Source organism: Ciconia boyciana, chromosome 9 (genome assembly GCF_034638445.1).
Source record: "Ciconia boyciana chromosome 9, ASM3463844v1, whole genome shotgun sequence".
In the NCBI taxonomy this organism is placed as follows: domain Eukaryota; kingdom Metazoa; phylum Chordata; class Aves; order Ciconiiformes; family Ciconiidae; genus Ciconia; species Ciconia boyciana.
In genome coordinates this window covers 28213056-28225293 of record NC_132942.1, presented here as the reverse complement: position 1 = coordinate 28225293, position 12238 = coordinate 28213056, and the positions used below count along the sequence as shown (strand labels likewise).

Genomic DNA, 12238 nt, shown 5'->3' with positions numbered 1-12238 from the left:
ATGTGGCTTATTCCAGAGGCTGTGAAAAAAACCCAAAGCCTTCAAACTAAAAATTAACTAAGTTTGAATTTTTCACTACGTTTGCATTGTTCACTATGAGGTTTTTTCTTTAATTTTTGTTACCAAAAAAGCCCCTCTTCGGTCAGCAAACCCCATATAGCAATATCCTTCTTGCACTTATATGCCATAATTCAACAGTGTTTCATTAATAGTTGTCTTATTATGAAGTTGAGGCAACAACTGCACTTTATAGGTTTTCTAAGTGAGTGCTGTTATCATCATTTGAGCAATGGCGTAGTTTATGCAAAAATAGGAAATTACTATCTTATACAAAACAATGTTTGTGCATTTATTACACAGGTTACTCTTATAAATGTATAAAATGTTACAAATTGCACTTTTTGCCACTGAATACTCTTGTACAAATATTGATTCATAAATTACATTTATGTATGTAATGTGATCTGTAATTTTTATGTCCTTGAAAATAATTTGTAAAAAAAGATGCAACTGTATTAACATTGTACTCCTGTGCAGTTTCAAAAATAACATCTCGGTGGTTGTGCTGTCTTGGAAATATGCTGACAATTTGTATGACACCAAATTTGTTGTAACCATGATAACAAATCAGTGTTGGTTGTCTTTAAATTATTTTGGGGACAGGAGAGGGAATTGCACAAAGCTTCTGCTCAAAGGCTCCTCTAGTGTGAGAAATGTTTGAAGGAAAATCTGTGTTTATCATGTCCTTGAAAAGGACAAATCGCAAAGACTGAAGAGCAGAGGCAGGATGCAGGGTGCTGCTTCTGCAGCTGAACCTCAGGGGACCTAGCATATCCCTTCCTTCTGTGTATTCTGTCTGCAGTGATTTTGTTAATTGTGGCATATACTCTCAAGAATTACCTTGTAAATACCTCCTTTAAAATACATCAGCTCTGTACCTGGTGAAATGTGACTAACACAAAAGAAATTCTTCTTGTCTTTTTATTCCAGAGTGAAGAATACAGTTAAATAATCAAATATGATGTCTTGGAAGGCTGTAAATGTCTTCAAATTTCACCAAGTTTGTGAGTGCTTTTATACTTTCATAGTGCTTCTTGTGCTAATAAAATCTCTGGAAAATAATTTTAGTTCTGTAAAAATATCAAGAGTCAACAATTTTATAATGGCCTACGAAGATGTTAAAATACTATGTAATGGGCATGACAGTTACAGTATGTGAAATTTAATGCTCTAGCTCCTTATTGATCTTCCTTGTAGCCGATTGCACGGCACAAGCATTTGCACTTAGCACCTGCTCTTTCTACATTAACGCTATCTTCAGCAGTGTTATCCAGGGGACTTTGGAAACCACACTTGATGCTACACTTAAGTATTTAAGGAAATATCTACTTTTTTTTCAAGTATCCATTTTATTTTCACTTTACTTTTGACTGCTGTTTGTTCTGGGTGATGTTTTAACACTTAAAATCCTCTTCCCCCCTCCCCCCCCAAGTATCCTTAATACACATTGGATACTTCGACCATTACCTATCAAAATATATATAGACCAGAAATCCTGCAAGGCTCAGTATTTTCTGGAAATGATGAAAAGCTGCAAGAAAATTTATTGCATCTTTGACCTTGCTGGTGGTTCTGGAAAACTCTGTTAGTGTGACCTGCTTGTGGGTGTGTTTTTGAAAATTCTTTGTCTGTCTACATCCACAGAAGTTAGAAGCCTGTCGCAAAGGTTCTGAATCTGTATCTCAAGCTGTGTCAGCCCCTGGTTTTCATTCTGGAGGTCCTTGATTCATTCGCTGGTTGTTGGTCAGTGTGTTTGCTCTTAATTTGCTACACTAATTTGGTATTATACCCGAGTGAAGGTTGTACAATTCCACATTGCAGACATGCAATGCTTCCCAAAATGTTGTGGTGATTCTTAATGGTTCTTTCCGTTTCCTTGGGCCATTCAAGGAGAAACAGCACCATGTCAGTATATTTCCCATTCATAAGCATAGTATGCACCTTCTAAGGCTATATAGCTCTAGCGCCCTACATTCTGGTAATAGACTTCAGTAGAAGTTAGGCAACATCAGTAGCTTCTTAGTGTCATTAGAACATGAGAGGTCTACAGCCAGCAATGCCAAATGTATCCTTGTTTCAACATTAAGCCTTGTTATAATCTGTGGTTTTATTTTATCTGTTTTAATCTTTATTGAATCTTTTCTCTGTTCAAGGATTGGTGCTTAGTATTTCACAACTGGTCAAACCCCCTTGGTTTCTTGGGACGGGGTGTATAGGGGTATTGTCACTACATCATGCTGAATCGATTGTTGGTGACAGTCACTAAGGTTTCTGTCTGCTGATTCTTTGGAGGTGAGCTGGTTAAGAACTGCTTGATTAAGAAATCTGGTTTCTCGGCAACTGTTGGCTATTTCTCAGTGAAACTATGCAAAGAATGGCATGCAGAAATGGCCCAGTGTCCTTATCTATTTCTTGTGATTCACAAACACATTGATCTAAAATGTTTAAAACAGTGGATACTTTTCTTAGGTACATGTATGTTCCTGTGTCCATATGTATAAGAAGAAAACTGAAGAACTGGAGATCTGATTGAAACTTGATCATTATTTTCAAACAAAGTTTGAATGTTCTTACCTCTCACCTAATACAGCTGATCCATTTACCAACTGGTACCTGCTGGAAGAGGATGAACAAATGATAGAGGGAAAAAGAAATGGATGATGGTGTCAAGATGCTTGCAGTGATGGTAGAAGTTTGTTGACAGGTATACTGAGGAGGCTTAGGGGCATTTTGTCAGCAAAAAAGTGGCTGTGTTTGAACAATTTATAATTTCAAATTTGTATTATGGTTACTTAAAGTGCTAATCCATGTGTGACAAATCTACACTCAGCTGGGTAAGAAAATTGCCAGTTCTGTTCCGTTAACAGCCGCTGGCCAAAGGAACAATGTTCCTGTAGGTTAAAACAACAATTAAGGGGCCCTTAACATGTCAAGGTGTGGGGAGAGAGGGGATACTGGTAGCAAAGACATTTTTCACACATTGCTAACCTGCTTCAATGCATAAATTAACTCTTAGTTCAGTTATATCAGTCAAGTATGTTGTGCATATGCATGACTGGTCCGCGTGTCTGTGTGTGAACCAAAATCTGGGCCTGTTGATTTATGAGAAAGGGTAAGAGAGGTTGAAATTAGTAAGCAAAGCCAAACAGTACCTTTGCAGGAAAGAATAGCAAACAGTCTTTTAGACAGCTGCTCAGTTACAAAGACAGGTGTTAGACCTGAGGTCTTTGCATTACAGTAGATTGTTCGTTGTGTAATTTTTTTCATGACCAGATCACTTGAACTGCATCCTACTACTTCTGTAACTGGACTGGTTTGTTCAGTGGGAGAGCGAGATACACAATGGTTATATTAAATAACCAGCATATTTTATTGTAGTATAGTTAGGAAATGGATTTATAGGCTACTAAATATTGTTAGAGAGTCATAGATAATTTTGATGTGAGTTTATATAGAAGAATAATAATGCAAAGTTTTGTCCTTCATATGAAAATGATTTTGGCATATAGTATTGGGGGGGGAGCTGTAGTATGCAAAGTGTGATACAGTATGGTCATATGTCTACCAGTATTTTTGACAATCTGGATTATAGAAAGAATGTAGCACAGACAAGGCTTTTGGTAAGACTTGAGTGTAATGAAGTGTAACCTGGAAATATAACTTCTTCATGTGAGTAAATGGTGCTGTAAAATTGGTCAGTCCCTTAAGATCTTTTAATGAGTGGAGTTTACAGAAATAATTTGAAGAAAAAAATTTTTGAAATCTAATATATATGCGATAATGGAGAAATAAAAGCTGTAATAGTGCATTTAGAATGTATTTTTTTATTACTCTAGGTTAATTTCTGACCTAACTGGTTTTAGTGAGCCACTTGAATGATCTTGGTTGCTATGAAGTTTTAATAGCTAACACTTGGAAGGCCTTGTAGTTTAAACAAATGTCAACTTCAAAATCACATTCCTGCCTTAAGAAACTATCCAAATTTGGTGTGTGGTGGTTTTTTGTTTTTGTTTTTAAATTTTTTACTTTTTCAAAACATGTGAAAGAATGTTAGGAGGTACGGTTGTGGAAGTTCCTGTAAAGTGGTGGCTTTTTTCTAGATGGGGTCTTAGTATTGTGTCACAAAATTTTTACTTTATAAAGTATTTAATCTTCGTCCTTTATAAAGCCATTGAGCTCTCACTTCAGAGCCCTATCCGTTTTCTTCATGCATGACTTGAAAGAAATCCACATTTTATTATAGTTGATTTAAAAAAGAAAAAAGGATTAAAGAGAAACACAGGCCCCAGTGTACATTCTTACGTGGGGAAAAAGCTAATAGGAAGGAGGGATTTTTGGAAAACCAAAGGTTTGCATCTGAACTTGTGATTCAGATCTTTCTTTCGTGACAATATGCATTCTCAGAGTGCCTTGCTAAACCTGATAACCTTTTGGAAAACAAAAAACTATTGGGAAAAACAGTGTTGGAGGTGGAGATGATACTTTCTTATGCTTTGAATAGAGGCCCTTTTTTTAGGAGCTGCCCCAGAAATTTCTGCAAACACATTGGATTGCATTGAAAACAAAAAGACTTAAGTGCCTGTGTTTTACTAATTCTGGTCCCGAGTCAGTATTCTTAAAAGTATAAAAACTGCAGCGGGCAGTTGGCAAAACTTTTTAGGGTGAAAAAATTGGCCAATGTTTTAAGAACTTCTAATGAAAGGAGTTAAAGCAGAAGGGCTTTTGTAGGCTGTGAGTGGAGACGATGTTTCAAAGCTACTAGGCCTTCCTTTTGCACTCTCACCTCTAGCAGTATATTGTTCACCTCTAGCAGTATATTGTTCCCTCCTCTAGCCCCAGTAAGACTATTTGTCAGATCTAGACACGAGATAGGTAAAATTCAGCCTAGGTAAAATGTTCAGCTTTCTTTTACCTCTCTTTGCTGTAAGATTGCTGGGGGTGGAGGGGAGTAAAAATGAGGAGCATTTTCAATCTTTGCTTTATTTAAAAAAAAAAAATAAAAAATCATTGACCTGATGAAACTAAGGCAACATTAGGTGAGACTTTAGGTCACTGTAACATGAGTCAGGTAGTGAATCAGAAAATTCAATTATTTTGCAGGGAAGAGTATATATGAGTACATAGAACTGTTTTGCTGCTTGTGCTGTTTTCTCTGCATCAGGGAAGCATCAGTTTGCACCAGCTTGCCTGAAAGGTAGATCGAAGAGTCCAGCCAGTTTTCAGCCATCTGCAGAGTATTGAAAATGGTTATTCCCTAGTATGATGTGTACATGAAATATTTGTAAATAATAAATACCTAAGAATTCTTAAAAGAAAATAGGAAGTTAAATGCAACAGTGAGATACTCAGTTTTTGTTTGAATTGTCTTCTTTCATGTATCTTTTCCATAGCATGATTCATCTTTTGCCTCATTCTGCATAATGGTGATTGTAAGGTGAAAGTAAGTAATCAATGGCTGAAAAAAAGGTTGCTTGCATCCCCTCAGAGGTCAGGAATGTGCCTGTTAGAAGTTTCAAAATACCATATTTTCTGAAAAAATCTTTTTTTAGGGAATAATGAGGTGGGCTTTTCCAGAATAGTGAGTAACAGTCATGTTTTTTGGCAGTCTACTAGTTTGAATAAAGTATATCGTTTGAATAAAGTATATCTTTTTAACTGCTTATCAGAGTGAGTTCATGCTGTATAAGTAAAAACTAACATCCTTAAGTGTTTCATAGGCACTGTTGTATCTGTCCATGTCTTGGACTTATGTGACTGACTTCTTACACCCATATGGGATGCTGCTCCAGGTCCAGAGCAGTTACTTAGAATCATAGAATCGTTTAGGTTGGAAAAGACCTTTGAGATCATCGAGTCCAACCGTTAACCTAGCCCTGCCAGGTCCACCACTAAACCATGTCGCTAACCACCATATCTACACGTCTTTTAAATACCTCCAGGGATGGTGACTCCACCACCTCTCTGGGCAGCCTGTTCCAACGCTTGACAACCCTTTAAGTGAAGAAATTTTTCCTAATATCCAGTCTAAACCTCCCCTGGTGCAACTTGAGGCCATTTCCTCTCATCCTATCACTTGTTACCTGGGAGAAGAGACTGACACCCACCTCGCTAGCACCTCCTATCAGGTAGTTGTAGAGAGCAATAAGGTCTCCCCTGAGCTTCCTTTTCTCTAGTATAAACAACCCCAGTTCCTTCAGCCGCTCCTCATAAGACTTCTGCTCTAGACCCTTCACCAGCTTCGTTGAGGTGCTGGAGCGTGTCCAGAGAAGGGCAATGTCTTTCTTGTAGTGAGGGGCCCAAAACTGAACACAGTATTTGAGGTGCGGCCTCACCAGTGCTGAGTACAGGGGCACAATCACTCCCCTAGTCCTGCTGGCCACACTATTTTTGATACAAGCCAGGATGCTGTTGGCCTTCTTGGCCACCTGGGCACACTGCCGACTTATATTCAGCCAGCTATCAACCAACACCCCCAGGTCCTTCTCTGCTGGGCAGCTTTCCAGCCATTCTTCCCCAAGCCTGTAGCGTTGCACGGGGTTGCTGTGGCCCAAGTGCAGGACCCAGCACTTCGCCTTGTTGCATCTCATACAATTGGCCTTGGCCCATCAATCCAGCCTGTCCAGATCCCTCTGCAGAGCCTTCCTCCCCTCAAGCAGATCAACACTCCCGCACAACTTGTGTTGTCTGCAAACTTACTGAGGGTGTACTCAATCCCCTCGTCCAGATCATTGATAAAGATATTAAACAGAACTGGCCCCAACACAGAGCCCTGGGGGACACCACTTGTGACCGGCCGCCAACTGGATTTAACTCCATTCACTACCACTCTTTGGGGCCAGCCATCCAGCCAGGTTTTTTACCCAGCAAAGAGTACACCCATCCAAGCCATGAGCAGCCAGTTTCTCCAGGAGAATGCTGTAGGAAACAGTGTCAAAGGCTTTACTGAAGTCAAGGTAGACACCATCCACAACCTTCCCCTCATCCACTAGGCGGGTCACCTTGTCGTAGAAGGAGATCAGGTTGGTCAAGCAGGACCTGCCTTTCATAAACCTGTACTGACTGGGCCCGATCACCTGATTGTCCTGTATGTGCCGTGTGATAGCACTCAAGATGATCTGCTCCATCAGCTTCCCCAGTACCGAGGTCAGACTGACAGGCCTGTAGTTCCTCAGATCCTCCTTCCGGCCCTTCTTGTAGATGGCTGTCACATTCGCTAATCTCCAGTCAGCTGGGACCTCCCCGGTTAGACAGGACTGCTGATAAAGGATTGAAAGTGGCTTGGTGAGCACTTCTGCCAGCTCCCTCAGTACTCTTGGGTGGATCCTATCCGGCCCCATAGACTTGTGAGTGTCTAAGTGGTGTAACAGGTCACTAACCATTTCCCTTATTATGGGGGCTCCATTCTGCTCCCCATCCCTGTCTTCCAGTTTAGGGGGCTGGATACCCCAAGAACAATTGGCCCTACTATTAAAGACTGAGGCAAAGAAGGCATTAAGTACCTCAGCCTTTTCCTCAGCCTTTGTCACTATGTTTTCCCCCATGTTCATTAAAGGATGGAGATTCTCCTTAGCCCTCCTTTTGTTGCTAATGTATTTATAGAAACATTTCTTATTGTCTTTTACGGCAGTAGCCAGATTAAGTTCTAGCTCAGCTTTGGCCGTTCTAATTTTCTCCCTGCATAACCTCATGACATCCTTGTAGTCCTCCTGAGTTGCCTGCCCCTTCTTCCAAAGGTCATAAACTCTCCTTTTTTTCCTGAGTCCCAGCCAAAGCTCTCTTGTTCAGCCAGACCGGTCTTCTTCCTCGCTGGCTCGTCTTTTAGCACATGGGGATGACCTGCTCCTGTGCCTTTAGGACTTCCTCCTTAAAGAATGTCCAGCCTTCCTGGACTCCTTTGCCCCTCAGAACTGCCTCCCAAGGTACTTTGTCAACCAGTCTCCTAAACAGGCTAAAGCCTGCCTTCCAGAACTCCAGGGTAGCAGTTCTGCTGGCCCCCCTCCTTACTGTTCCAAGAATTGAAAACTATCATTTTGTGATCGCTATGCCCAAGACAGCCTCTAACCATCACATCACCCACAAGTCCTTCTCTGTTCACAAACAACAGGTCCAGCGGGGTGCCTTCCCTAGTTGGCTCACACACGAGCTGTGTCAGGAAGTTACTTGATGTAGTGAAGCTGACATTTTCCCCGAATTCAGGAGAAATGCAGGGCAGCACACAGTTATCTTTTTAGAGGTGAATACTACTTGCATTGACTTAAGTCTCCTTGTGTGAACAAATACAATTTCTTCAATAAAGTCTTCAGTACATTTTATGCTAAGTACTGGGGGAAAACCCCAAACTTTTGCTTCTTAATGTTTTCAGTGTTTTTACGTGTTAGAAGTTGTTGCAATATTGCAGCCTTAAATTTGTTGTCAGAACTAATTTCAATAATATTTCAATGTGATTTCAATAAAATTAGTTTTTATAATACATGGTTTCAGCCAAGGCAATGATCCGTAAATTGGAAAATGGCTATTGTCTTCTGACTTGTTTGATGATGAAACTAAGTGGGAATTCTATGTTTGAAACACGAAGGCCTTCACAAGCCTTTATAGCCTAGATATTGAACTTTTGTCTTACAATTAAGAGAGAAATGAAACCTTTTGAGAATGGTCTTGACACCCTTCAGGGAAATATGTCAGCTGCAAAAATTTTAACACTGTCATGCTTCCTGGCCAGAAAATGTCATTAAGTGCCATCTTTCCCTTATAACACTTAATCTGAAAATAACAAACCATGGGTGTGTAACATAACTGCATTTTGGCCTGTGACTTTGATGTATATTAGCTGTATTTCTATTATTTCTCCTGCTCTGTAATATACAACGCATTACTTCTATTGCCATGAAGAAACTTAGGGGGGAAAAAAAAAATGGTATGTATAGTGATTGAGAGATTCCAATTATTACTATTCCGCTTGCTGAATTTTACAGCCAACCATCTCATTAATAAACCTGTTTATTAGTAGTAAATGAGCAGAAATTGTTAATATCTGCAGGGAGTTCATCACACACTCTGAAATTGGGCATTAGTGCTTCTGATATTCATTCCAGTTATCAGTGTCAGGTGTAATAGATCCATTAACACTCAGAGCAGCCTACAAAATAGGACATTTTCTCCTTTCTGAAGGCCCAGGTACAACACTTACAAGGTTTCTTGAGCAGTGCAGAGTGTATGATTACATTATAGGGATGGTGCATATAAGATTCTTTCACGTATTGGTATCACTAATGTATATATAAAAATCACATTGGTTGTTAAAGTGTAAGAAACATAATACTGGTACCTGAATAAACTGTTACACTGTTAATAATTTTTAAAATGTAAAAATCAGATTTACAAAAATGCTTTTTAAGATGTCTGATACCTTCAAGTAAAGGCAGGGTTTTTTTAATTTTATTTAGGAGTTTATGTGTTGGAAGATCGTATGAGCAATGCTTATGTACCAGTGCTTAGACTTACACATCAGCCAGCTGGTATAGCCAGATCTTCAGTTTTTCTCTTTTTTTACTTTTTTGAGGTATTTGTGAGCAGCTTGATGTTTTTGACATCCGTGTGACAGCTTCTTGCATAAGAGATGATCAGCTCTGTGTATTAGTGTGTACATCAAGCTGAAGAGCGGCACTTAGCCAGATCTGACAATCAAATGTGAACTAATACTACCTATACACAAGAGTGCATTTCAGCGTTGTGTGCTTTTTGGCAAGAGGCAGGTACTTGACAAAGAAATTGTCAGAATCTCTCTTCTTCCCACCTCTTTTTTTTTTTTCCCCCAGATGTGAGTCCATGTAGAAATATATGATTTTTTTTTAATGCAGTTTAATATGGTTTATCTTACAGATAACAAAGCCAATCTAATGTTTTCAGTGATTTCATGTAATAAAACTGTAGCAAGCTTTTTGTAATAGAGAAGTGTTAATGTTTTAGAATATGCAGCGAATTAGCAGTCATTTTTTGTGAACTTAATCTGAAGTTACATTACGCTTGGTTTCACCAATGACTTCATGTCAACATACCAACAACCTGTCCCCAAAGAAAACTAGAGACCTAGAGAAATTATGTTGCTAGTTCATAAATTTCAGTGCTGCTCTTCTCAGTCTAGTTAAGAGTCAGTGATCAGCAGAGTGTGAGTGTGGAGATGAGTGAGAGCTACCTGCTCTTATTTTAGTTTGACTGATCCGTTAGCTATAAACCTTAAAATCTTCTGCACTTCCTCATGATTTTAAGCCTCAGTCATCTTCTTTGATGCTTAAATTTGAATAAATGAAATTCACTGTCACAGAATAAAATACACAATAACACTCTTCATAGTTCAGCTTTCCTTGTTTATGTGTTTGCTATAAGCCAGGAGTTAGTGACTACATGTAATATTTCTTTCTTCATTTTTTTAAATAGGATTGCCAGAATAGGGAAGATGTGTTTTGACCTGTATATGCAACTCAAAAAGATTATGAAAAGAGGAATTTACAAGAAAAAAAAATAATTTTTTTTTAACAATTAATTCTCTTGTCTATGGAATAAGCAATTTGCAGTGACATCTAGGTGATGAAATATGTAGTTGTTCCCTTATAACTTGGTTCGACGGAAGTGTTAGTGATACTCTTTTTTAACTTATCTGTGTTTTCCTTTGTAGTACACCCTTCTCATTCTTTTAAAAACTGTATTCCATTTCCATCTGGTCTTGCTCTTACAACATAAAAGTATTGAGTGAGCTGCAACTTCAATTACTTCTTGTGATAGTGTTTAAGTAGTTGAAAATATTACAATAAAAATGAGAATTTGAATCCTGTTATCTGACATATTCAAGCATTATGGCAGATGTAGTTTTATGATCTTTGAGTTGCGTTTTTATTAGTAAATATTTGTTACTGATCAAAGTTTGTAAAGAAACCATCCTTGCAAGCTAAAAGGTAGAAGAAATAAAGGAAACTATTAATTTTCTAGGCCAATACTTCCACTGTAACAATGTTTACACTGTTGTTAATCTGTACTTATGTTGAGTTGTACTTATGTTCTGTACTTATGTTGAGAAGGACTTGTGAGCCATGTGATAGTTGGAGGCCGTCTTGGGCAGAGTGATCACGAAATGACAGAGTTTTTGATACGTGGAGAAGCGGCGAGGGGGGTCAGCAAAACTGCCACCTTAGACTTCTGGAGGGCAGACTTCGGCCTGTTTAGGAGACTGGTCGACAGAGTCCCCTGGGAGGCAGCCCTAATGGGCAAAGGAGCCCAGGAAGGCTGGACATTCTTTAAGGAGGAAGTCCTAAAGGCACAAGAGCGGGCTGTCCCCAGGTGCCGAAAGACGAGCCGGTGGGGAAGAAGACCGGCCTGGCTGACTAGAGAGCTCTGGCTCGAACTCAGGAAAAAGAGGAGAGTCTATGACCTCTGGAAGAAGGGGCAGGCAACTCAGGAGGACTACAAAGGTGTAGCAAGGCTGTGCAGGGAGAAAATTAGAAGGGCCAAAGCTGAGCTAGAGCTCAATCTGGCTGCTGCTGTAAAAGACAACAAAAAATACTTCTTCAAATACATTAGCAGCAAAAGGAGAGCTAAGGAGAATCTCCAGCCCCTAGTAGATGGGGGAGGGAACACAGTGACCAAGGCTGAGGAAAAGGCTGAGGTACTTAATGCCTTCTTTGCCTCAGTCTTTAATAGCAGGGCCAATAGTTCTCTGGGTATCCAGCCCCCAGAGTTGGAAGATAGGGATGGGGACCAGAATGAAGTCCCCATAATCCAGGGGGAAATGGTTAGTGACCTGCTGCACCACTTAGACACTCACAAGTCTATGGGGCCTGATGAGATCCACCCGAGAGTACTGAAGGAACTGGCAGATGTGCTCACCAAGCCCCTTTCCATCATTTACCAGCAGTCCTGGCTAACTGGGGAGGTCCCTGCTGACTGGAGATCAGCTAATGTGACGCCCATCTTCAAGAAGGGTCGGAAGGAGGACCCAGGGAACTACAGGCCTGTCAGCCTGACCTCGGTGCTGGGGAAGCTGATGGAGCAGATCATCCTGAGTGCTATCACACGGCATGTAGAGGATAACCAAGGGATCAAGCCCAGCCAGTATGGGTTCAGGAAAGGCAGGTCCTGCTTGACCAACCTGATCTCCTTCTACGACAAGGTGACCTGCCTAGTAGAT

At 40.0% G+C, this 12238-nt stretch overlaps 1 protein-coding gene across 7 annotated transcripts in view; it reads left to right on the top strand.

The window, feature by feature from the left end:
- The window catches only part of FTO (FTO alpha-ketoglutarate dependent dioxygenase), a 267160-nt gene that overhangs the window by 37291 nt on the left and 217631 nt on the right, over positions 1 to 12238 (top strand). Inside the window, exons 2-3 of one of the 7 annotated variants that reach the window (XM_072871906.1) lie at positions 991 to 1064; positions 1705 to 1803. The exons of 3 other annotated variants lie outside the window; for them this stretch is intronic. Coding sequence is in view for 1 of the 4 variants with exons in the window: in XM_072871903.1 (XP_072728004.1) it covers positions 1041 to 1064 (24 nt within the window). In the remaining 3 variants the exon portion in view is untranslated. Of the gene's footprint in view, positions 1 to 990; positions 1065 to 1704; positions 1804 to 2650; positions 2765 to 12238 lie in introns of those variants that run through there. 3 more of the 7 variants (XM_072871907.1, XM_072871903.1, XM_072871908.1) reach the window with 3 other exon arrangements.